Here is a 27,371-nt window from a genome sequence, read left to right as displayed (position 1 = left end):
ATTTAAAGTGCCCGGCACCCAATCTGTAGGTAAGATAATGTTTTTGGAACTCTTTCTATTGCAAAATGCATAGAAGTATTCTGGAGTTATCTTGGGAGGTGTCTTAGTGGGTTCCTGGGTTTGTCAGAGAGCTTTGTTGCATCCTCACAGCGGGGAAAGGGAGTTGGACAGTGGGTGCAGAGGAGTAGGTGAACTGTCCACACAAAGGCTGTAACAGGTGTGGAGTCAGCTATGGTAGTGCCTCTCAGTCCACAGCACAACAGGGAGATGGAGAAGAGGCTGTGGAGAGTGTAGGTTCTGCAACACCCCCTCTGCCAAGCTTTAGCTGTAGTTCTCCATACTCCATTACATTGACAGGAGGCTATGTGGCAGGCCAGCTAGTGCACCAGCATCCCAGTGTGAATGCCCATCAGCACTCTCCTGTATGCCGCCTCATCGAGACTCTCATCTGAGTCCTCTGCAGCAGTACTCGTCTGTGACTGAGCTCTCTGGTGAGCTGGCCAATGTGCCATCCTTTATTCCTGGCCGGGCTGCAGGCCACTTGTACCTGGATGACTCACCATGTGCTGACCCCAGCTCTGTGCTGGACTCCAAGGTATGCGCAGTGCCAGTATCTGCACTGGTAGCACTGAGTGTCAGATGAAGTGATGGGGCTTCTAGCAGTGCTGTGCTACAGCTCTTTTCCCTCTTCCTGGGGCTGCTGTGGCTGGGTGTTGGAAAACAGGAATCAGGAAGGAAAACTTGATGTGAGGGGAGGGAGGTCGGGTGGAAAGCAATGTGTTCTTGTTGCCCCATTAGCAGTTGGCATATCATGCCAGAGAGCTGGATGAGGGCGAGCTGGGACTTGAGGCAGGGGCACAAGGAAGGAAGATGTTGTCATCCTCAAAGTTCTCAGTAATGTTGGATAACATGGGCCTCATCCATGAGGCTGAGGAGATGCAGACATCCATGTCCCATACTTGTGCTGCTTTGTTTCCTTCTATTGTGTGCCACCTTGTCCTGCAAGAGAGAAAGAAGAATGTTAGTGATTGGGTAGCGTGCCTGCCATAGATGAATAGCTAGAGGTATGTGAACGCAGCAAGAGGTGGGTGTGAGGCTGGCAACAATGGGAGGTATGTGAGGGTGACACTGAGTACCTGGATATTAGGTTTGAGTCCTGAGTGCCAGGGAGTGCACTGCTGGCTGAGTGACGGGGGTGCAGTGCATTGAGCAGCCTGTGAGGCTGGCCGTGTGGTGGGCAGGGGATATGTGAAGATACATTCACTGACATTGACTACCAATGTAGGGTCATTCGGCTTCTTGGGCTGGAGTTAATGGGGCACCGGAGTCCCTGCCACCCGCCATCGCCCCGGCTAGGAAGGAGGGAGGAGCCTGTCCAGAGGAAAAACGGTTGCCCCACAGCTGTTTATCAGCTAATTGGCCATTAATAGATTGGAGGAAGGACACCCCTCCCCGTCTTCCACCCCCCACTACCCCTCAAGGACCAGGAGGTTCAGCATCAGAGAGCTACCAGACAATCACAGGCCAGCTGCTCTCCAGTAACGCAACTCCACTGGAAACTGTGGCCTTTGCCAGGGATCGTCGCTGGATCCCCCAGAGAGATGTAAGCGTGGGTGGGCTGGGGTAGCAGGGAGGGTGGGGAGGTGGGGGGGTAAGGAAATTATACAGCAATGGAATGAAGAGGGGTAGGGGCTTGGGCTCTAAATATTTGGGGGGATGGGTTGCATCTTGGGGGGTGGCAGGGAAGGAACACTCCAATAACCCAGGGGGCCGGATAAAGAGGGACCTCACCTAGCCATTACCAGTGCGGGCAGGGAAACCTGCCGGGTTGGTTGCTTAGCATTTGCCTCTCCTGCCACCAGTTAAATCTCAGTGGCAGTATGAGACCCTTAAGTACAGGGAATTAATTGCCCACTTAAGGACCTCAATTTGGGCCACGTGATGTTTCCCACCCCACCACCACCCCCCCCTCCCCCACCACTTGTATAATTGTGGTGGGGGCAGGAGTGGCTGGGTGGTGGCCAGGCAGGTGGCCTGCTGGATTTAACATATCTCCCCTGCATTCAAATAGCCAACAGCGAGTGATAAATCCAGTCCCTTGTCTCACTGCTGCAAAGTGTGCAGGTCCAGACTCTGGGTGTCGACATTCCTGGTCCCACTCCCTTCTGAGGCTGGCCTTTGAGAGTCTCCTGGACCCCTGCAGACCTACAGTGTTTCTCCTCCTGCCTCCAGCACCATGTACTTCACTATCGAGCTCTCTCTTTTTGTCCTGCTTGCAATAATTTACACTGCAGCAACATTTTTGTGTAGGCTGTCTTTAAAGTACAGCCTGCCTTTAAGAAGAGCAAGTTGGCTCTACCACCAACTCGCAAACAATGTTGCTGGACCCCCGACTGAGTGCCAAGGCTGCAGGCAGATGGAGATATAGGCGCATGGGCCAATGCTACCATCAATCAGATGGGAAGGGTATGCCAAGTTTACTTGTTGCCCGCCTCAATCTGAACTGGCGTACGCTGGTCACAAATCATGATCCCCCTCATGTGCCCAAAAGTTGCTATGCAATTTCTAGACAAGATTGTGTATATTGGCCTACTTGTTAAATTTAAGTTACAGGTGTGGCCTATTTCTTCAATATAAGAAGATGGATAATTTCAAACAGGGTTATAAATTTGATTTCTAACTCATTCCTGGGAGGCATTTTGTTAACACACTGAGTACTTATTGAGAAGCAGAGCCATGAGGCACCCTGTTCTACACACCATGCTTCCAATCTGCAAACATATATATCATACAAATTTTCTGACATTTTTAACAGAATACATTTTTGCATCCATTAGGTAACAGAAAGCACATTTGTAAACCACAGTATGCAGAGAAAATTCATTAGTCAGGAGGTTAAATTATGTGTGTTTTGTCTGAGTGCAAAATTAACGACAAGATTTATCTTTATAAAGCTTTCCTGCAGAAACATTGCCTAAGTCCTTCTTGACATATTACAGCATTAAAAAACTTACGGTGAATAATGTTTGTACAAATAGCTAATGACATTCAGTGGCAGGTCAGTTTTAGTTTTACTGCATTTCTGTTTAATTTACGGAGACCACGTCAGCTTTATTACATACCCATGGGAGTGCCAACTCCATAAGCTTTGGAATCTATGAGACCTCCAATCTGTGTCAAGTTGCAGTTTCTCTGTGTGACAAACTCGATGGTTGTTGACTCCATTAGCAAGGCATAATCTGTGGTTAAGACACGCTGGATTCCTTCTTCGTTATTTTTGACAAGCGCGGTCTGTTGTCTGCTGCTCATGAAGGCCCACATCTTCTCGTAGGTTGATATTTTGGATTTCTGCAATGAAGCATAAGACAACCACATGAAGGGGGATGGGGGGGGGTGGGGAACAAAAAAATCACAGATGAATGATTTTCTGAGTGCAAAATAAAACTTGCTGCAGTAGTCCTGGGAAAGAAACGCAACAAAAGAAGCGAATTAAGATTCCTTTCAAATTCCATTTTATTTTGATGATTGTAGCGAGAGCAGCTGTAAAACGCCTGAAAGGATGGTCAAGTTAACATCAGCACAAAAACAATCACAACTTCTTCATAAAATGTTCCTTTTCTACCGCTGACAGCAGTTTTCATGGTTCACAGAATACAAATAGAAAACCAAAGGAATGGAATTCAAACTGCAAGCGGAGTTACACACTGGAAAGGAAATGGAAATTCAATGATGAGCTTGGGAAATGTTCTGCAGCAGGCTCTTTCAAACTTTTTACCTCAGAGATATACGGGGGAGGAGAGTGGAGCATTGTAACACCAGATACATAGGAGCGAGCGCCATTCACTTTGATACCCTGGGCAGGAATTTTCGGATGCCCGCCACCCAAAGAGTTGGCGGGAAATGTAACTCTACTGATCACAGCAGCCCTGCAGCTATTTAATACCCCAGGCAGCGTTAATTGGCCGGAGAAGGGACTTCCATCCCTCACTCGGGCGCAAGGCCCACCTCAGAAAGCTGTTGGTCAATCTGACTCACCAACAGTTTGGAGTCCCAGCAGCGCCAGTGGCAGCAGCGGACAGGACTGGATGACAAGCAGTCCCCAGATTCTAAGTCCTGGAGTCCAGGACAAATAAATGCAAGGGGTCTCATGACGGGAGGCGAGGCTTGGGGAGGAGGTGCTCTTGATGGAGAGGCCGGGGTGGGACAGGGCGGGAGGGAGCACCCATGGGAGGAAAACTTTGGCGGAGGGGGGGGGGTGTCAGCGGTCATGGCCTGATGTAGAAATGGGGCCCTTGAGGGAGGGCCACCCCCCCTCACCTTCCTGCTTGAGGGCCAAGAAGGGTGACCTGCTGGGCTTCCTCCCTGCCCCTGAATTTCTCCTGTCAGCCTCAAAATTGTGGCCAAGCAGGAAGCAGCCCTTAAGTGGCCAATAATTGCCCACTGAAGGGCCTTAAATAGGATGAGGACAGGTGGCCTAAGTCTTGCCTGCCCCATGTAAAATCCATGTGTAGATGGGATGGCGGTGGAAAGACTACCAGGCAATTTTACTGCTAGCAGGGGATTGTAAAATTCAACCCCTTATTTCCGAGTTCCAACAATTGATAAGATTGGTTAGCTGTATCTATGTAGAGTATCTGGGCAAAGGATGACTTTTAATTTAGGGACTAAAACAGGTTTTACTCAGTGTAATGTATTCATTAGAATAGATTTAATATGAAAGAAAAAATCACTCAAATCATTTTTTAAAACTTTTTATTAACTATTTAGTTCAACTTCATTGATTCAAGAGTCTGGAGTTTAGATATACTGATTTAAATAGGTTTGAATGCAATGTTGTCAGCCTTGGCTCAGTGGTAGCATTCTCATCTCTGAGTCAGATGTCTGCCAATTCAATCTCCTCTCTAGTGATTGGCATATGCATACTCCAGGCTAATACTCCAGTAGTACTGAAGGAGTGCTGCACTGTTGAAGTGCTGTCATTTACAGATGAGACGTTAAACCAAGATCCTGTCTGCCTTCAGGTCAGCATGTAAGATCCAAATGCATATTTCAAAGAAGTGAAAGGGAGTTCTCCAAGAACTCACCCCTACATTTATCCACCACCCAACACCACCAAACCATCACCAACAACAGCTTAAGGTGTCATTTGTCCGATCGTTGTTTGTGGGACAATGCTGTGTGTAAATTGGCTACAGTTTTCGCTAAATTAGAGCAGTGACTGCATTTCAAAAGTATTTCATCGGCTATGCAACCACCTCGGGCCATCCTGAGGACATAAAGCAATACAAAATGCAGGCGCTTTCTTTAATTTATTAATTAGCAGTAAACAAATCACAGCATTATTTTTTTTATCCATTCATGGATGTGGACATTGCTGGCTAGGCCAGTGTTTATTGCCCTCATTCAGAGGGCATTTAAGAGTCAACCACATTGCTATTAGTCTGGAGCCACATGTAGGTCAGGATGGCAGATTTCCTTCTCTGAAGGACATCAGTGAACCAGATGGGTTTTTACAGCAATGTTTCATCATTAGACTTCTAATTCCAAATTTTTTATTGGATTCAAATTCCAACATCTGCCATGCTGGCAACCGGGGTCCTCAAAGCACTAACCTGGGTCTCTGGATTACCCATGCAGTGATAATACCACTATGCCACCGCCTCCCCTTGTAAATGAAGGAAAGAACTTTCATTCACATAGCACCCTCTACATTCTCAGAATGCTTCAAAGTGCTTTACACATAATTAATTACTAACAGAATGTAGTCACGTTTGCAGACAAATGTGGCAACCAATACATACACAGCAAAGTCTCACAAACATCAGTGAGAGAAATGAACAGTGAACCTGCTCTAGATGAAGGAACTGAGGGCATCCTGGCTAAGTTTGCAGATGATACAAAGATAGGTGGAGGGACAGGTAGTATTGAGGAGGTGGGGAGGCTGCAGAAGGATTTGGACAGGTTAGGAGAATGGGCAAAGAAGTGGCAGATGGAATACAACGTGGAGAAGTGTGAGGTCATGTACTTCAGGAGGACGATTAGAGGCATGGACTATTTTCTAAATGGGGAGAGTATTCAGAAATCTGGAGTGCAAAGGGACTTGGGAGTCCTAGTCCAGGATTCTCTTAAGGTTAACTTGCAGGTTGAGTCTGTAGTTAGGAAGGCAAATGCAATGTTGGCATTTATTTCGAGAGGACTAGAATATAAAAGCAGGGATGTGCTGCTGAGGCTTTATAAGGCTCTGGTCAGACCACATTTAGAATATTGTGAGCAATTCTGGGCCCCGTATCTCAGGAAGGATGTTCTGGCCCTGGAGAGGGTCCAGAGGAAGTTCACGAGAATGATCCCAGGAATGAAAGGCTTAACGTATGAGAAACGTTTGAGGACTCTGGGTCTATACTCGATGGAGTTTAGAAGGATGAGGGGGGATCTGATTGAAACTTACAGAATACTGAAAGGCCTGGATGGAGTGGACGTGGGGAAGATGTTTCCATTAATAGGAGAGACTAGGACCCGAGGGCACAGCCTCAGAGTAAAGGGAAGACCTTTTAGAACAGAGATGAGGAGAAACTTCTTTAGCCAGGGAGTGGTGAATCTATGGAATTCATTGCCACAGAAGGCTGTGGAGGCCAGGTCATTGAGTGTATTTAAGACGGAGATAGATAGGTTCTTGATTGGTAAGGGGATCAAAGGTTATGGGGAGAAGGCGGGAGAACGGGGTTGAGAAACTTATCGGCCATGATTGAATGGCGGAGCAGACTCGATGGGCCGAATGGCCTAATTTCTGCTCCTATGTCTTGTGGTCTTATGTCTTGGTGACATTGATTAAGGGATGTTGGACAGGAAACAGCAGGAGAACTGCCCTGTTCTTCAAGAACAAGTTACATTGGAAACAGTGGGTAAATTTGTATCTTCATCATAACAGTAGTAAAGTGAGCAGAGTGGATCATCTACCCATTGTACAACCTATCTGACTGCATCAAAATCAATGGAAGTGAAAATCGGACTGGTTCCATATTGAGCAGGTGATCCACTCCAACAGATTACAAGCCTGGCAATGAACGTAGAAAATGCAAGGCTAGAAGCTCCTACTCACATAAGGTATGCACTGCTTCCTGTTTCTATCCTAAAAATCAGTACAGAGCAATCACTACCAGTTCTGATAAAGGGTCATTGACCTGAAATACAGATGCTGCCAGGTTACAATCCATTTAATTTCAATTGTGGGACGGTTACTGGAATATATAATCTACAAAATATATAGAGCGGGATTTTCCGGCCCCGCCAGTGGCGGGCATCGCTGCAGGTGGGAAGGGAAATTTTGGAGAGCGGCCAATAGTCAATTGTTTGTGGGGACCATTTTCCAATTGAGCTGGGAGGCTAAAACAGGTGTACAGTCCTTTGTTTATGTTAATGAGGGGACGAAAGTCTGATTTCGGACCCTTTCCTAAATCCCCTTTGAACACAGCTGGCGCTGGGCTGGCTACATTTGGGATAACTAGGTCTTCATGGCACCTAAGCAGTGGTCTTTAAGGGATCTCTGGGGGATGCCATAAAAATAGTAAGTTTCAGTTTTTTTAACCTGATTGTGGAGCCAGGAGGATGAGGAGACACAAAACCATTATCGCCCCCTGCTCGACAGACCTCCAAGCCACTCACCATCCTGACTTAGAAATATATCGCTGTTCCTTCACTCTTGCTGAGTCAAAATCCTGGAACTCCCTTCCTAACAGCATCGTGGGTGTACCTACACCACATGGACTGCAGCGGTTCAAGAAGGCAGCTCACCACCACCTTGTCAAGGGCAACTAGGGATGGGCAATAAATGCTGGCCTAGTCTGCAATACCACATCCCGCAAATCAATTAAAACAAAACACCCAAGCATCAACCTCACCCTACCTGAGGGCTGAGGCTGCATAAAAATGAAATGCAATTTTGTCAGCGAGCTGCCTGGGGATTTGCTGGTCTAATTTATATGAAGCCACAGACATAACTTGATTGGGCCTTGAGTAGCAGGTTGGCCCTATCCAATAACTACTCCTAAATTAGGAAGAATGGTAAATTATGTAGATGGCAGCAAGAAGTTACAAAGGGACACAGACTGATGAAGTGGAAAAAATTAAGGCAGGTGGTGTTCATCATGCAAGAGAATGAGGTCATTCATTTCAGATCTGAGAAAAATAAATCACAATATTTTCTTCATGGTGAGAGACGAGGAACTGTGGAGAGCAATGGGATATAGAAGTCCATACACAAAATTCAGTAAAGGCTCGTGCACAGCTAAGTAATCAAAACAGGATTATGAAATATTGGCCTTTAGCTCAGGGGAGTTGGAATGTAAAAGTGAGGAAATTATACCTCAGTTGTACAGAGCTTTGGTCAGGCTCCATCTCAAATACTCTGGACACTGAAGTTCAAGAAAGAGATATTGGCCTTTGGGATGCACAGCACTGATTCACCAGGGAGATGCCAGGCTTGAAATGTTTTCAAGACAGGTTGCACAGGTTTGTTTTGTAGTTTGAGTTTGGAAGGTTAGAGAAGTGATCCAAGCCAAGGTGTTTCAAATAATAAAGGGCTGTATTTTTAGAGTTAACGCGACTCCACTGACCTTTACAAATGGCAGTCGGGACCCTATTTGGAATTCCCACCACCCCCACTTCCCAACGCCCTAATTTTCGCCAGTGCAGGAGAACTGACCTAGCTGGCTCCATTGCAGAAATAGGCCTCTCCTAGCACCTGGCAATTTTCATGGACTCAGGCCAGCTTCTCAAGCGTTTGTGGTTCATGGCCACTCAGAGGAGTTGTGAACCATGGTCTGGATGCAAGAACCTTTTGAAAGATAACTTCAAAAGGTCATACCCATGCCATGCAATGCGTCCGCACCCACCTCCAATGGCCCCCATGATCCCCATCTGGTGGTGGAGAGGGGCAGGCCCAACTCCAGCATGCACACGCACACGCACCCCATCCCACTTCTGGCTTGAAAAGGCACTTTGTCCCGAGGAGGGACACGTTGAGCCGGGAAATTTCCTGACTCCAGCCCAAAGGATTTAATAGAGTGGATACAGATCAACTAATGTCACTGGTGGGAGAATCCAAAATAAGTGAGCACAATAAATTAGAGCTAGGCTTTTCAGGAATGAAATCAGAAAGTATCCTTCACACAAAGAATAGTGGCACTCTGGAGCTCACTCCCACCAAAGGCTGAGGATGCTAGGCCAACCCCCAATTGAGCTTTGAAGAAGTCACATGGACTCGTAACATTGGGGAGAAATTTTTCCCCATTGGACGGGCTGGTCGGGAGTGGGCGCGGAGCTGATCGCTGCCCGCAATCAGCTGTGCGCCGCCATTTTACGTGGGCGGGCCAATTAAGGCCCGCCCAGCGTGACGCGTGCCTGGTAGTGCTCAGCACTACCTGTGCAGGCAGGGGGAGAAGGGAGAGTTGGGGCCTGCACTCTATTGCGCATGCGCGCGAAACAGCACAAAAATCTCCCTGAGGCACGGAGCTGCCTCAGGGAGATTAACTACAGTTTTAAAGTTGGGAAAAAAAAAAAAAATTAAATTATTCAGACATGTCTACTCATGTGACATGTTTATGAATTTTCATCAAAAATTTTATTTAATTAATAAAACCTTCATGAAACCTCATCCCGCCCGTTGATGAAGTTTCATGAAAAATGCGAAGGCCGCCTGGGCTCTTCGCCTGCCCGCCAATCTTAAGGTTGGATAGGCAGCTTTCTCAATTGGGTTAATTTTTTTATTATTGGCCTTAACAGGCCTTTGACAGTTCAGTGGGCGTGCAGCCAACTCCGGTGCGCGCCCGCTGAACGGAAGATCACAATGATGCACGGTGACATCTGGACGCATGCCTGACATCACCGCGCGTGATTTTACGTGTCGGCATGTGGGGCCCGCCCCCGCACACCGAACAGAAGATTCTGGCCTTTAAATCTGTTTCTCTCTCTACATATGCTGCCAGACCTGCTGAGTTTTTCTAGCAATAATAGGGCAGCAATAGTAGGGGATTTTAACTCCCCAAATTTTAACTGGGATAGTTTTAGTGTGCAAGGTAGGGAGGGAGAAAAATTCTTAAGTTGCATCCAGGGGAACTTTTTTAGCCAGTATGTAGAAAGCCCAACAAAGGAAGGGGCAGTTCTGGACCTAATATTTGGAAATGAGTCTGGGCAGCTGGAGGGAGTATCAGTAGGGGAGCATATTGGAGATAGTGACCATAACTCAGTTAGATTTAGGATAGTATTGGAAAAGGATAAGGTTGGGCTGGGAATAAAAGTTCTAAACTGGAGAAAGGCTAATTTTACTAAGGTGAGATATGATTTGGCCCAAGTGGAAGTGGACTGGGATCAGCTTCTTGCAGATAAAACTTTGTCAGAGCAGTGGGAGGCATTCAAGGAGGAAGTAGCGAGAGTACAGGGCAAATATGTTCCCGTAAAGCCAAATCGGGGTACCAAGTCCGGAGAACCCTGGATGTCAAGGGACATAAAAGTTAGGATTAAGAATAAAAGAGAAGCTTATGGAAGATACCGAGGGCTCAATACGACAGAGTCCTTAGAGGAGCATAAAAAGTGCAGAGGGGAACTTAAAATGGAAATTAGGAAAGCTAAGAGAGTGCATGAGAAAGAACTTGTGGGTAGAATAAAGGAAAACCCAAAAGGTTTTTTTAAATATATAAAGAGCAAGAGAATAACTAGGGAAAGAGTAGGGCCAATTAGGGGCCATAGAGGTAATCTGCACCCCGGAAGATGTGGGCGCAGTCCTCAATGAATACTTTGCATCAGTCTTCACAATGGAAAAGGACGTCACAGATATAAACATCAGGGCGGAGGACTGTTAAATATTAGAGGAAATTAACAGAGAGAGGAGGTACTAGTAGGTTTAGCGGCTTTAAAAATGGATAAATCCGCAGGCCTGGATGAGATGTATCCCAGACTGTTGAGAGAGGCAAGGGAAGAGATATCAGGGGCCCTGGCAGTAATTTTCAAATCCTCTCTGGCCACAGGTGAGGTGCCAGAGGACTGGAGGACTGCTAACATTGTCCCACTATTAAAAAAGGGAGGAAGGGATAGACCAGGGAATTACAGGCCAGTCACTCTAACCTTGGTGGTGGGAAGTTACAAGAAAGAATTCTGAGGGACAGAATATATCTGCACTTGGAGAAACAAGGATTAATCAGGGATAGTCAGCAGGATTTGTTAAGGGAAGGTCGTGTTTGACAAATTTGATTGAATTTTTTGAGGAGGTAACCAGGAGTGTTGATGAGGGTAGTGCATTTGATGTGGTCTACATGGGCTTTAGCAAGGGTTTTGATAAGGTCCCTCATGGCAGACTATTAAAGAAAGTAAGAGCCTATGGGATCCAAGGCAAAGTGACACATTGGATCCAAAAGTGGCTGAGAGGCAGGAAGCAAAGGGTAATGGTAAAGGGATGTTTCTGTGACTGGGAGTCTGTTTCCAGTGGGGTTCCGCAAGGCTTGGTGTTGGGACTCTTGCTGTTTGTGTTGTACATAAATGATTTGGACTTAAATGTTGGGGGTATGATCAAGAAGTTTGCAAATGACACGAAAATTGGTAGGGTGGTAAATAGTGAGGAGGATAACTGTAAACTGCGGGAATATATTAATGGACTAGTCAGGTGGGCAAAGCAGTGGCAAATGGAATTCAACCCAGCAAAGTGTGAGGTAATACACTTGGGCAAGGCTAACAAGGTAAGGGATTACATTATGAATGGTAGGACCCTGGAAAAAACTGAAGGTCAGAGGGACCTTGGTGTGCATAACCATAGATTCCTGAAGGTAGTAGGGCAGATAGATAAGGCGGTTAAGAAGGCATATGGGTTACTTGCCTTTATAAGCTGAGGCATAGAATATAATAACAGGGAATTTATGCTGGGGCTGTATAAAACGCTGGTTAGGCTACAACTGGAGTACTGCATGCAGTCTGGTCGCCACATTATAGGAAGGATGTGATAGTACTGGAGAGGGTGCAGAGGAGATATACCAGGATGCTGCCTGGGCTGGAGGGTCTGAGCTATGAGGAAAGATTGGATAGGCAGGGGTTGTTTTTCTTGGAGCAGTGAAGGTTGAGAGGAGACCTTATAAAGGTATATAAGATTATGAGAGGCATAGATAGAGTGGATAGGAAGGCACTTTTTCCATCAGTAGAGGGCTCAATAACCAGGGGGCATAGATTTAAGGTAAGAGGTAGAAGGCAAAGAGAGGAGATGAGGAGAAATGTTTTCACCCAGAGGGTGGTGGGAGTCTGGAACTCACTGCCTGAAAGGGTGGTTGAGTCAGAAACTCTCATAACATTTAAGAAGTATTTAGATATTCACTTGCATTGCCATAGCCTCCAGGGCTATGGGCCAAGCGTTGGAAAATTGGATTAGTGTAGTCAGGTCTTTGTTCACCGGTGCAGGCACGTTGGGCCGAATGGCCTCATTCCGTGCTGTAAACGTCTGTGAGTCTATGAGCATTTTGTGTTTTTGTTTCAGATTTTCAGAATCTACAGTATTTTGCTTTTACCCCAACAGAGGAAGTAGTTTCTCTTTATCTACTCTATCAAATCCTATTAATTGTTACTTTACAGGGTATATTACAATTTGTTAAAAAAATTCTTTAAAGCCATATATATATAATATATCTAATCTATCTATTTTATCCATATCTATGTAATTTAAAAAAATAAGAAATTACTTTTTCACTCAGTGGGGAGGCGATGGCATAATGGTATTGTCATTGGACTGGTATTCCAGGGACCCAGGGTAATGCTCTGGGACCTGGGTTTGAATCCCACCATGGCAGATGGTGAAATTTTAAAAAATTGTAAAAATCTGGAATTAAAAGTCTGATGATGACCACAATACCATTGCTGATTATCCTAAAAACTCATCTCGTTCACTAATGTCCTTTCGGGAATAAAATCTGCCATCCTTACCTAGTCTGGCGTACATGTGACTCCAGACCCACAGCAATGTTGTTGATTCTTAAATGCTCTCTGAACAAGGAAAATTAGGGATGGGCAATAAATGCTGGCCTAGGCAGCAATGCCCATATCCCATGAACGAATAAAAAAAAGTCCCTGTGTCCTAATTTGGTAGCGGAGATTTATTCAAGAGACCACATTCCATAAATGATTACTTCTGTTGCTGACCTATACCCTGTTCAAGAGAATAGGCAGCACACAGCATCACACTGCTGACTTGACATTTATCCAGCATCCATATATAATGTATTAGAAATTGTAATAGATTGTATTTGTTTGCACATTTGTGCTTATTTTCTGTCATGTTGACTGCACTGGGCACTATTCAGGGCAACTGCAGCTGTGTTCAGCTCAATAATGGGGTCTTGCTCTATCCCACCCACAATGTGTCTCTGTCTATGCACAGTGAATTAACTTCTTCACTGCAGTGAAATAGTGGTAACAAAAGAAAAGTTAAATTGGAGAAATTCGTGAAGATGGAATATTTTAAACACCTTGCATGCCCAAAATTAACTATTTCAATCAATGACCCTTCAATAATTTGAATTAAATTGTCTCCTAATAGTATGCAAATGACAATTTAAGGATATTGTATGTCCAACAACATTAATTAGTGACGATGTATTATTTTGGAAAATAATACCAAGTCGCTGTCTTGGCCTCAAACACAATGTCAATGTGTGTCTGTTTGGGGAAAGAGGGTGTGGTACAGATTGCTATACAGATCAATTTTCTAAAGAGATGAGTAAATGCTCAGTGATTCTTGCAAACAAAGCACCAACTGTTCAATCTGGCTTGGGGAGATAATGCGTATGGATTCACTATAATTGCTTCCAGTAGACACCAACAGAATGCTCTGCTACAGCAGCCAGTAAACTGAAACCCAATTAAGTACAGTACTTATAAACTTTTTAAACCATCAACAGGGCAGAATTCTATTTAACTGAACCCTGTCAGGCATGTGTTCTGTCCAGAATAGGAAAAATTTGCTCTGCAATCCATATCACCTTATTTCAATGACAGGTTTATACTGCAAGCAATTCTTCAGAATCTGAAGTTTCCTTTTCAGAAAAACAAAAAGACTCATCTTTGCATTAGGTTTCTGAGGATCTGTTTTTTTTTGTACAATAAACATGTTAGTCCAACAGAAGGAAGCATCTTTATAAATGATAGTTAGTGACACAGTTCTTATTACCTTTCCAATGTCTAATGGCAGCTGGTGTATGTGCAAGAAAGATTAGAGCTAATAACAGTTCCTGTCTGTTATAGAAATACAGTTTATGGATACATGTGACAAACGTAAAGTTTATCGTTGTCGGGCATATATAGCATTTATTGCATTTCGTGACAGAATTAGAGTTTATGGCAAGTCTAACAGAAATTGATTTTATGGCAGCCAGTTAAGGAAGTGGAGTTTAGAGCAGTTAATAATGGAAGTAAAGTTTACAGCAGTCTGGAACAGAAGTACGGAGATTCCAGCAGTGTGGATTAGGAGTAGAGTTTATAACAGGCCATAATAGAATTAAGGTTTATGACCACCAATGCCAGCAGCAAGTGGTAAAATGGTCCTTAACAGAATTAGTGTTCATAGCAATGTAGAAGTCCAAAATAAAAGCAGTGTTTATATCGTGTTGATAAAGCCTATAAGTCGAGAAGCAAAATTCTTTTTTCTCTGCTTTGTTTCCTCTGCTAAAGATGATGACTCTTGTTGGGGTACACTTCCATGGGAACCTCATACTGACCATGTCAACCATAAATGATAAATGGCTTTTTAAAAATATATATATATATTCATAGGATGTGGGCATTGCTGGAAAGGCCAGCATTTATTGCCCACCTCTAACTGACCGTGAGGAGGTTGTGATTGTGATGAAATCCATGTTTGAACTGAAAAAGGAACTAAACATTCTAGGGAAACTAAAACTGAAATGGAAACTTCAGGTTTCTGGGGAAACTGAGGCTGGTTGAGATTAGATAAAAGGCACAGAGCCAGCCAAAATCAGATCACCCAGTGGTTCAGTTGGAAAAAGGTGAACATGAAGGCTGGACCTGGGAGTGGAGATAAAGGAAAAAGTAAAGTTACTGCCGCTGCTTCAGTTATTTTAAAGGAACTGATTGACCCAAACTGGTGGCAGAGTGCACAGTCACTGAGGATCCAGATAAAGGCATTTCTGGAGGGTCTATACCATCAATATTGTTGTGAACAGGGCTTAGAAGGTTCTGCAGATGAGCACAATTTTGGTGAAGACTGTGCCCATGGAACTTAGGTTGGTTGGATGCTGTTCTTGGCTGAGGATCAGAGACTAAATCCTCAAAAAAAAGGGGCTGTAGTTCTACCAGAGAAAGTTCAGAGCTTTGAAAGACTTTGTGGCTAAAATTAGAGCCATATATATTAAGTGCACTGTCCAATAACTCTGTGAGATCTATCAGCATTGTAGCTGCTATTTAATGTGCAATTTATAGTTTATATTAACTACAATTTGCTTGTTGATTCATTTTTAATTTATGATGATTTTGGTTTTATTGTTAAAATTAAAGTTATAAAATGTGAAACCTTGTCCATTGGTTTTCTCGTTGGGGTCATTCAGTACATTTGGTTCTTTTGGTTTGTTGGTCTCCATGGGAATCATAACATGGAAGCGAGCTGCCACCTTAATAACTGAGTGGCTTGCTAGGCCAGTTAAGAGTCAACCACAATTGTTGAGTGTCTGGAGTAACATATAGGCCAGGCTGGATAAGGATGACAGATTTCCTGCCCTAATGGATATTAGTGGACAAGATGGGTTTTTACAACAATGCGCTAGTTACATGGCCACCATGACTGAGACCAGCTTTTTAATTTTAGATTCCAGAAGTCTCTTTCCATCCCAGCTCTTGGTCACATGATAACATTCCTAAATGCAACGTTGTCAACATTACTTAGCTGTTGCACCTCCGTCGCCGTTGCCAACACCACCCCATCTCAAAAAAAACCCTCAACCATTTCCGTCTTTTCAGCTATCAGCTAATTTTCAACCATGTCCATCTCTAAAATCCTAGAATGCGTCAGTGGTTTTAATGATGCCCTCACAGCTCCTTGTTCAAGACTCTCATGTCTGGCTTCCATCAACAAACCACATTGAGATAGCGAAACAATGGCACAAACATGATGGTGTGCTATTGCAATTAAAGCTCACAGTCTGTGCTCATTCTCTTCATTACTCTGCTGTCTTGAACCATTTAACTTCCAGTGGTGGCACTGCTATCTTCCATTCATTGTTGTATTCTAAGCATCACATCATAGAAGTGGTGATAAGTGATATAAACAATTTAATGCTTGTTTTGGGGCAGGGGCTTGCTTTTGATGAAGAGGATTTCTGAGATGACCTCCGTCTGAGTTGGTTTTCCACAGAGAGATGGACAATTCTTTTGCATGACTCCGAAATAATAACCGACTAGCAATAGCTCAGAAAACATCTCTATTGAAGTAATGGAGAGGGTTGATGAGGGTAGGTAATGCAGTTTACATTGTTTTTACAGACTTACACAAAATAAACAAAATTAAAACCTGTAGGAGTAAAGGGAAAGTGACAGTGTGGATAAGAAATTGGCTAAAGAAAAGACATCGGAGAGTAGTGATGAATGGTTGTTTTTCAGAAGGAGGGAATTTAGAGTACTTTCCTAATGCTCTTCCCCACGGCCAGTATTAGGATACTGCTATGTTTGTTATACATTAATCATCCGGACTTGGATATACGGACCATAATTTCAAGTGTTCAGATGGCACAAAACTTGGAAATGTAGTAAACAGCCAGGATGATAGTATAAGACTTCAGGGGGACACAGATAGGCTGATGAAATGGGAAGACACATGACAAATTAAATTTAACGTGGAGAAATGCAAAGTGATATATTTTGGTAGGAAGAATAAGGAAAGGCAATACGAACTACATGGTACAACTTTAAAGGGATGCAGAAACAGGGGGACCTGGGGGTGTATGTACCCAAATCTTTGAAGGTGGCAAGACAAATTGAGAATTTTTTTTTAACCAATTACAGGCTGTAATTAAAAACGGGACAATGGTCTCCGACTTTTCTTGGCCCACCCAACCTTACGGTTGGCGGACAGGCGAATCGGCCAGGCGGCCTTTACATTTTTCATCAAACCTCATCCAAGAGTGGGATGAAATTTCCGTTATGAAATTTAAAAAAAATATCTGTGGACAGCATTTTTATCAGCTATATTTTCGGGTGATTGATTGTGATGCATGCAGCTTTTTTTCTTTTGCAGCTTTTTAAACCTTTATTTGATCGTTCTCAGGCCTGCAGCTCCCTGAGGCAGCTCATTGCCTTCAGGGAGCTTTCTCACAGCGCTCACTCGCCCTCTTCCCGCCCCCAACCCAACAGCGCTGAGCTTTTCAACACATGTTTCACGCTGGCTGGCCGTGAATTGGCCAGCCAGCGTGAAATCACGGTCAGAGGCCCGTTTCCCGACCGCTCCCGGGCCCGCCGATCGCTAGTGCCCGCCAAAGGTAAAATTAAGGCCACTGTGTGTGATTTCATTAATATGTGAGATGAGTGCATCCTTGTTATGTCAGTTCACCAGTCAAAAGCCCAGCGAGTTGACATTTCTTTGTTGCCTTGATGACAAAATGTATCCATCAGGATAAACAATCAGAAGTGTACAGTTTCTTAATTCCTTCAGTAAATAATTAGCTGCCCAATGGTACTGATCAAAACATGAATGTTTCTGTTTGAAAATTGGGATTGCAGGACTGAGCGACCTCCTGGACTAGGTTTGTGCCATATGAAGGATTAATAGCTGGGATATGCTAATGTATGACGTAGATGAGGATGTACCACTGACGTCAATCGGTCATGTGTTAGACTCTCAAGAGAGAGGTCGGAATCATGCCTAGGAGCTACATGCCTACTTTATAACCTGTTTAGATGTAGTCCAAAGAAACAAGTGTTAAGCAGAAAGCAGAGTATGCCTACAGCCTGTCTACTAACCAGGTCCCATGCTTAGACTCCTAGAGAGAAGGACACATTTCAGAACATGGTGGCAGCAGTGGAGACATCAATGTAAAAAAACACATTGGTGTAATTGAAGGAACCACAGTTGGGAAAACTTTGATAACAGCTCGTAAAAAACTGGTGGAAGAAGGAGGCACACTGGAGGGAGGTAACATTGACCGTACCTGGTGAGCTGTACCTCCCCTTGCCCCGCCCATTTGACTGCCTCAAGGGCCCGCAGAGTGGCCAGCAGTAGGAGCGATGGCAACATTATTTTCTCCGGCATCGAAAACAGCATCAGGCCTTCACAAAAAGGAGCAAAAGTATCAAGACAGTTCCGATCTTTATGCAGTAGGTTCAGTAGCAGACAACGTTATCCTAAGACAAGGTGTTCAGGAGTCCACTGTGGACTTTGAGACTGTACTCAAAGCTTTTACTGCACATTTTATCGTAACACAGAACCCTGTTATTGAGCAAGCTGTTCAGTACGCGACACGGGCCAAACTCTGAGCGCCGAATCGGCCTATAATTTGCCATGACTCCGAGGCTTCACATGTCTCTGTTGACTGGGTAGGCCCAGGGGCAGCAGCCCCACCCACATGAACCCTGCCAAACAGGCAGCCGCCTCACCCACACAAAAGCCCATCAAACCGGACAAAAGGGCGCAAAGGAAAAAAACAGCATAGGCGCCAGGACTGCCGAGCAGGGGTGTGGAATGCTTCCAGTATGGCAAAACTGGACATTTCAAGCGTTCCTGCAAATCCAACAATTTTAATCGATGTCGAAGACCAGAAAGTATTTATAAACACATTCCATCCAGGAATTGGAAAGGTAAGAAAAAGACAAAATTTCACAGTTTTTAGGGGGAAATGATAGTCTTAGTCCAAACTATTGGTCAGTTACAGTCCAAGTAAATGGCTTCGATACCTTTTTAAAATTTGATACTGAAGCTGTTGTTAACATATTAGCAGATGACAAAGATTGGCCCTTTATGCATCAGACATCAAATTTTAAGGCCCAGGCAGCATAGAATCAAAGACAGTATTATTGCTCCTCTTAGCTACAAGGAGCAACAGATCGTTGATTCTCTCTATGTTCTTCACAATCAATGGACATCCTTATTGAGTAGCGATGTCGGCATATTTCTAGGAATCCTAGAAAAAAACAGATGACGCTCATCATTTGAATGACTCACTGTCTTTCATGTAACAATCTTCGATCTTTTATATAGAAGCGGTGGAACTTCAGTCTTCAGAAGCTGAGGAAGTTTACACAATCAGCATCAAGTTCCTTTCTTCCACAGAGACACCATCCACTAGGCTCTGGGCAGAGTTTGAAGTTATGAATCTCTCAGTTAATCGCGAAGTAAGGCCAGAGGATACAGAAGGCACTGCAGCAGAGAGTGACCATCCCCCATGAAGACTGGCTGGAACTGAATTGGCTCTTCCTAGAGAGTGATGAGGAAGAATCCCTGTCAGTACTGAGTGATCACCTGGAGGTTGAAATCCAAGAGGATGATTTGTCTTTCCAGTTGATGGGTGGATCATATGAAGTCTCTGTTGTCTTCTTAGAGGAGTCAGCTGTGTTTTTAGTGGCTGAGCAGCATTCAGATCTTTGTTCTACTGACACTACGGATATATTGCCTACTCTATCTCCTGTTGTCCATGAAGAGTCTTCCAGAGAGGGTGGCTTGCCTGAGTCCAGGTCAGAATCCATAGAGGATCACACTGCTAAAGAGCTGGTACCTTCCAGGGTTAAAGTCAATTGCCACCCATACTTCAGTCCCAGCTGAAGGTCTTCTTCCCTCCAGAGCTGGAGGTCAGCACAGAAGCTGCAGCAGAATCTTTAGCACTTCTGAAACTTCAGAATCACATACAGCAATCTTGTCCCAGTGTGAATTGTCTACAAGAAATTCATCTCATTACTGAAGATGAGGTATCTTATCTCCACATCCTCAGCAATCCTTCCCATTGCTCATGGTAGAGCAACATCACACAAAGAGAGTGGCTGTCTTATCACTGCCTACGGGAAGTAAACAGCCCTCCCAAAATATCATTGGGAAATCATCTCTTCCTTTCCTGACAGTTTTACAGGAATTTGGTCACTTCTTTCTTCACCATTTAAGTTCATTGAAATCTCAGATCTTCTTTGCCTTTTAAGTCACAGATACAGCAGTGGGTGATACAGCTGTGACAGTCTTCTCTGGAGTTGATGATCATTCCTCTTCTGAAGCTTTTTCACTGTGTGCTTCAAGGGAGCAACAAGTTCCTCAGAGAATCCTGAGTTCTTCTCTTCTTGTCCCAGAGGGTCTAAAGGTTGATTTTCTTCAGTCTTCTCTTTTGGATCAGTCTTTTTTGAAAGGTCTTCATTGTCCTGGCAGTCCAGTCAACCTGAAACCTACAGTCTGCTACCCAGCAATGCTGACAACACGGCTGCTAAAGTGCTGTCACATTCTGCAGATGATGATATCCTACCACATGCGGAAGTAAGCCCTCATGTCTCCAAGACGTCTTCCTTAAGGGCCGGGAATATGGTGGAAGATTGAATCTCTCAGCACTGTGACTTGGGGAGGGGAATAGCAGGAGTTGGAGTTGGGTAGAATCTGTAGTTGTAAAAAGGGAGTTACAGAAATGCAATGTAAATAGCTAAAGATACTGTTTCATGTTGTTGTTAAACAATAGGATAGTATACTTAGGGGGAGGTATAGTATAAAGGGTTAAAAGATGGGTTATGTTAATATATGACGTAGATGATGATGTACCACTAACATCAGTGAGTCAGGTGTTAGACTCTGGAAAGAGAGAGAGAGGGAGGTTGGAGTCATGCCCAGGAGCAACATGCCTGCCTACTCTGTAATTTGTTTAGGTGTAGTACTAATAAACAAGTGTTAAGCAGGTACCAGAGTATGTCTACATTCTGTCTATTAACCAAATCCCATGCATGGAGCCCAAGATAGAAGGACACGTCTCAGAACAGTTTGATCATGTAGCTGGGCTGGAGAGCAAATACCCTGATTCGTTCCCCCAAAGTTGGCCTGAGAATGTATATGCAGCTTGGATCCCCTTGCTGAAGGCCAATACAAGTCCCTGCTCACAAACAGCACAATACTTACCTGCAAAGAAAGGATATGAATGAGAGAATATAACACCAGTGTTCCCCAACTGTAAAGAGAAAGTGACTCAATCTAGAAATAGTTTCAGTTGTGGGTTGTGAATACTGGGTAAACTGAAATTTTATGGGCTGAAAGAACTGTAGGATGTTATTAAGTAAGGGTATTGGGAGTTATGGAACAAAAGCAGGTGAATTAAGTTGAGGGAAACATCATTCATGATCTAATAGAATGGTAGAGTAGGCTTGAGGAGTTGAATGGCTTTCCCTTGTTCCTATGTTCTTAATCCAAACACTAATACCACTGCCCTGCTCTCTCTCTCTCTTTTTCTTTTGACCAGTATCTTACACTGCTTGCTGCTTAAAGTATTTATATATTTGTCCAATTTTGCCTTCAAAGATGCAATGTTCTGAGCTTCAGCTATGGCTCGTAGCAAAGTATTCCATGCTCCAATTCCAACAACCTTTTGAATTAATACCTTTCTGCCCCTTTTTCTTTGTAACAATTTTTAAATGTATTTTATTTTAAATTTAATTTTCTTTAGTGTCCATTGTTTACCTCAGCTCGAACGCCAATCCCAGCTGAGATTTTTTTAAATTCCCAACCACAATGAGGAGGGAAGTCCTGTTGGGACCTGACCTAGTCACAGGTCACATTCCTGAGCACTGATTTCCCAGCCAAAGGAAACAGTGTTCCCATTTTTGTCGCAATTCAGGAGATTCTATATGGTGCATTTTTACAATTGGGCACCCAAAGCCCAACAATTCATCAGTTCATCAGAGTGGTGTCAGCTTTGGCTTAGTAGTAGACCTCTTGCTGTGACTTAGAAGGTTCAAGTACTCGTCCAATGACTTGTGTATGTGAATAGGTTGATACTTCAGTGCTGCACCGCCCGAGAAGTTGGCTTTCAATTCAAGTGTTAACCTGATGGCCTAACTCCTCACTGAGGTGGAAAGAAAATATCCCATAGCACTATTCCAAAAAAAAAAGATGAGTTTTTCTGGCCAACACTTACCCTTCAAAACAGAACAACTGGTCACTTATCTCATTGCTGCTTGATGTTTGGTGTTGTATTTGTATCATTATTATCCCTTCTCATGATCACTGGCAAGGTCAATAATCATTCATTGTTTATCCCCTCATGCATTCAGAACCTTTATAATCACATTTTTAGGATTACCATCTTTTTATTTTGTTTTTTAAATTAAAATTCTCAAACAGCAATAATGGGATGGAACTCACTGGATTAACAGTCATAGCCTCTGGACTACGAGCCAGTTTATAATTACTGTGCCACGATCAATTGTATTCCACCAGTACCAACTATTCAGTTATACTTCATTGGTTTTAGAGTGCCCTGAAGTCATTGTAGTCAGTATATAAATGCAAGTTGTTTGTTATATTAGTAACTCTCTCTTATGTTTGTCCAGGTTTTGCTTCTTCTGAATGATTACAGGATAGAATTGCACGATATTTCTTTCCTAATTATTAAATCCAGTTGTGGTGAAAATGTTGGTTCTGAGTCAAAGGTCTGTGCTCTTAATGTGCATTCATGTAGTGATTAGATTATTTGACTAGTAATCTAGAGAGTTCAAATAATGCCATGATCGGTTGAGAATTTGAATTCAGTTTAAAAACTCAAGCAAATAAGAAACTGGTGTCAGTGAAAGTAATCTCAAAGATGTGAAATTGTCATAGCAACCTAACTGGTTCACTAATGTCCTTGAGGAAAGGAAGCCTAACATCCTTATCAGGTCTGGCATACACCTAACTTCAATCTAACTCTAACATGGTTGACTGTCCTCTGAAGTGGTCTAACAAGCCACTTGGTCGTATTAAAATGCTACACTGCACTTGTTCAAAAAGAAGGTCCACCACCATCTTCATGGAGCATTAATGGACATTGTTATGTGATGCCCACATCCTGAGAATTAATTAAAAAATATTATAATTTATTACAGCCTTCATTATTCAAATTTGAAGAGCAGTATTTAGAAACCATGCTGTAAAAGAGTGACCAACTGAACCCATAATGTTCCATTTCAGGCACAATGGACTTTATCATAATTAAACCACACTGACTCTGAAACAAAATATCAACTTGGTAAGTTGTTCCTTCTCAAAGCTATTCTACTGGATATCAAGTGTGCTTCACCTCTTTAACCCTGGCACAATTTCTTTAGGTTGCTTTAATCCTAAGGGAGGCATTATAACATGGCTGCCACATAATATAAAACCAATTTACTTATATAACAACAGTAACCACACTTCAAAAATAATTCATTGACCATGAAACACTTTAGGACAATATCAGGAAGTGTACGCAGTTCTTTTCTACCAAAGTTGGAAATCGCATGTTCAGAAATGTAATTGTGAAATAATTTCAGTCAGGAAAAGAGCAAGAATGCTTCTCACGGGTCTATATAAAAAAAATTTGAGTTGCTGTCACACATCTACCCCTATCCCCAATTGATACCAGGCCCTTCCTGTACCTTTTTCAGACCTGGAGGCCAGCCAGGCTGCTGAATATTGTGCTGATCCTGTAACCTGTAGGCTGTCTTAGATGACTCATTTACCACCCACAGATAAACAACCTCTGAGGACCAGTCATATAAAATGGACCCAGCCTCCCGCTGGCGCAGTATTGCACCTAGATGGGATGCCTGCCAGCTAACCATCCAAAACTGCATGGAAGGAAGGTCCTACCCCAAAATTTCCCAATTCACTGTCTAAAATTTGATAGAAAAATGTCACAATTTGTTCTATTTTCAGAGGCGGGCAACTAAAAAAACAGATGGCATACTTCTGGCAGATTTTCTTATTCAGCAGATCCTCACTTTTGCTCTCCTGACAGGGAGCCACGTGTGAATGGAGGAAGGGTCACAGAATTAGCATTAGAGTGGTGTAGCCCTGTCTATGATTCACACCACCTTTAAGTACAGCCAATTTGACTGTACATTCACAGTGCAACATCCGCTTTCAATTTCACGAATGTCCATAAATGAAATTTTGAAATAATCATTCCAAAATAATATTCATACATCAGAAAGTGCTCCTAATTTATCTTTCTTTTTGATTTAAGGATACAAAGAATAAACCACCATGTAATTCAGAAGCAACCTTGAAACTAATTGTCACTAATTGCCTGAACACATCAAAATATTAAATGTTTGGTCCCACTGTTGCATTGCGATTGTGATTTATTAACCAATGTGTACTGAGTATTATTTATCAGTTTTACTTAGCTGATATCATTCAGATTTTAATAAGTGCATCATGGAGACATCATACCCTAACTTGGCTTGCAATTTCCTTTGTGATGATCAACAAATACCAATTAAGCAATGATGCACACAAGAAGAAAAACTTACCTTAAAGAAAGTCACAGTGGCTCCATCTCCAACAGCGCCGTACTCTATCTTGGTTTGTTTTGCCAAGTCGTCAGCTGAATCTATGGGGGATTCCATGCGTTCCACTGTCAGAAAAGCAGCCAGGTTAGCGGTATACGATGAAATGATGATCAGCGTGAAGAACCACCAAATGCCGCCTACAATCCTGGTAGAAAGGGCCTTGGGCATTAGTTCGGAACCTGACAAGAGTGGTGGGAGAGGAAACAAAAGTGATGGCATTAAAGAGCACTGGGTAGCACAACAGGCAGGTCGTGGTCAGAATCACCAGATGAAAGTACACACACAGAGTGCTTAGTAAGAATCACTGAGCTTTCAGAACAGGTGCGCTTGCTTCTATATAATATAGTCAGGGGTTCAATTATATGGTCCCCAAGTTCCCAAGCACTGAAAATTGTGACATGATAATCAGAGTTGAGGCTCCATTTCTTATTTGGTGGTATATTTTTAAGTCTAGGACCTGAATTTTCATGCAGATGGAAAGGCTCTCTGTCTGTCTGAAAATTCTGGCAGAGGCTCGAATCCGGAAATCCCGCCCCTGAGCCCGGACTCCGCCACTTTTGCAGGTGAGGGAATGAGGATGGGTTCTAAATAACACATCATAGTACACGGAGGCAGCTGCCCATATAACTTAGCAGCTGCATCCACTCATATGTGTTTTTGGTGAGGTAGGTGTCTGAAACCAGAAGTGTGCAGATTAGACCTGGTAAGAGCAGGTCTGAGCTTTGTAGATTTGTTTGGGTAGCCAGGGTACCCTTATGAAGGGGTAAGGTACCCTTTTGGATATAGTCCTGGGACACTTTTGGGAAACGTAAGGCACCCTTTGGGAGAGGTCAGGTGCCCTTTGGGATTGTTAGAGGTAGGCATGATTGTGTGTAAAAAGTGCATAAACTCATTGTAATTGTCCAAGCTGTCAAAGAACTGTCAAGCTCTCAAGGAGCTGTCAAAACTCATTGAAACTGTCAAAGTTCATTGGAACTGTCAAAGCTGACAAGTGACTTAACTCTGCTGGGATTTCAATTTAAAAGAAGTGTGGAATTTTTAAAAAATGCTTGATGTTTCACTCTGTTGACACGATCCTGAGGGCTCTCATAATAGGATTTGTGCTGCATGACTGATTTTAGCACCTAACATTATCAGAGTAGGGTGTCTGTTAAGTGAGAAGTTAAATTGAAGCTCCAAGTAGTTATGGAATAGAATTTTTTGTTTTTGCGAGAGATTGCATACTTAAGTGAAATGTTTGTTTTCATAAGAGAGTAGTTGGTGGAATTTCAATGTATTAAAAGTTTATTTAATAAATGATAGTTTTTTTTATAGTGATGTCATCAATTGACAGATTATTTTGTTTTATGGCAGCATGGCTCCTGAGTTATGCCCATGTTGCAAACAAGATGAGTTGGCATGGAGGGGTTAAGGGCAAAGGATGGTGGGTGGAGTGCAAGATATGGCATGAGTTGGCACTAAATTGGCATAGGGGCTATAAAGGGTCATGGAGACAAGTGGGAGGCATGTGTTGGCATTGGAGTAATGAGGGGCCATAGGGGATAGGTAGAGGGACATAGGGTGGCATAGGGGATATATGGGGTCATTGGGGGTTAGTAGAGGGGAATAGGGTGGTATTGGGGGTATGAGGGGCAATAGCAGTGGGTAGAAGGGCGTAGAGGCTTTGATGGGCCGTAAGTGGTGGGTGGGCAGGATGAGGTGACATGGATGAGGTGGCATGGCATGTGTAGGGGGTGAGGGGATTGGGAGGGGGGAGGGCTAGGGATATGTTTTGTTCATTTCTATATAATTTCAACAAAGAGCTGGTGCACAGATGCAGGCCTTCTGGTCAGCCCGCCTCCATACCCAGCACTCATTCCATGGGTGTTGGGCTCGACTTCTCATCCAGCCCCATCCCGCCCGCCCCCCCAGCGTGAAAATCTCAACTTCTGGGCCTCTTTCTCCAGGGTCAGGACCGCAGAGCTGGGAAGTGTCCCGACTTTGCGCACCTATCCTGGGAATGAAAATCCAGACCTAAATATTTTCTTACCTTGTCTCAAAGGAGATGTGATTGCTAGCATCCGAGCAATGCAATATCTTCAAAGAACCAAAATTTTTAAAAAAAAACGTTTTTAAGCGAGAAAATGAAACTCGTTTTCCAATTATCAACCAATTGAGCACAATTGGTGGAAAGCCCCCTGTGCTCTGTCCCATCAATATGCCTAAATTCAGTTTTCATAATGGTGTAGCATTTCTACTTTCTGTGCCAGCTACCCTTGTGGCACAGAATGAAATTGGTAATTTAGTGCTAATCAGCACCCTGGTGGTAGTAGCTTTGCATTGTGGATTTATGCCCACCAGGAAATGGGTTGAGACTGCCAAAGCTCATTTCACTTCAAGACCTGTGTAGAAGTTTAGCATAAAGAGGTTTTTATTCCATCAGTGTGCTAACCCAGTTCCTGGCAGGTGCCTTGTTTTGAGTTTTGGATGCTAACAAATTGTCTCACAAAAATAAAAATCGGCCACTTGTACAAGATACCGGACTGTAACCGCTCCAAGTGGAACAACTCCATTGTGTCTTGTGCAGAAGGCAACACTGCATCATGTGCACCAGATAAATGTAGTGGCAACTGTACAATTCAAATGAAAACGATGATAATTAATAAAGGGTATGTCAGCATGGGGGATATATGATAAATATTTCCACAAATAAGATTGACCATATAACTCATGAACAATTAAGTCACAAGCTGACTACAATCCAGAGCTTGGAGCTGAAGTAAAAGACTTGTATTTAGATTTTATTTTTCATCCAAAAGAATCAAAATTTTAGTGGAGTCACTTTGTCATTATGGTGTCATGCCAGTGGTTCTTCTCTA

At 43.4% G+C, this 27,371-nt stretch overlaps 1 protein-coding gene across 1 annotated transcript in view; it reads right to left on the bottom strand.

Moving 5' to 3' along the window:
* The window catches only part of grik2 (glutamate receptor, ionotropic, kainate 2), a 538,314-nt gene that overhangs the window by 51,285 nt on the left and 459,658 nt on the right, over nt 1-27,371 (bottom strand). The window contains exons 13-14 of the mRNA XM_078542488.1: nt 24,475-24,692; nt 3,123-3,348 (exon numbers count right to left, since the gene is read on the bottom strand). Of these exons, the coding sequence (XP_078398614.1) occupies nt 3,123-3,348; nt 24,475-24,692 (444 nt within the window). The remainder of the gene's footprint in view (nt 1-3,122; nt 3,349-24,474; nt 24,693-27,371) is intronic.

This window comes from Cetorhinus maximus, chromosome 5 (assembly GCF_964194155.1).
Source record: "Cetorhinus maximus chromosome 5, sCetMax3.hap1.1, whole genome shotgun sequence".
Taxonomy (NCBI): domain Eukaryota; kingdom Metazoa; phylum Chordata; class Chondrichthyes; order Lamniformes; family Cetorhinidae; genus Cetorhinus; species Cetorhinus maximus.
Note: the sequence above shows the minus strand (reverse complement) of the source record. Positions and strands in the feature narration are given on the sequence as shown.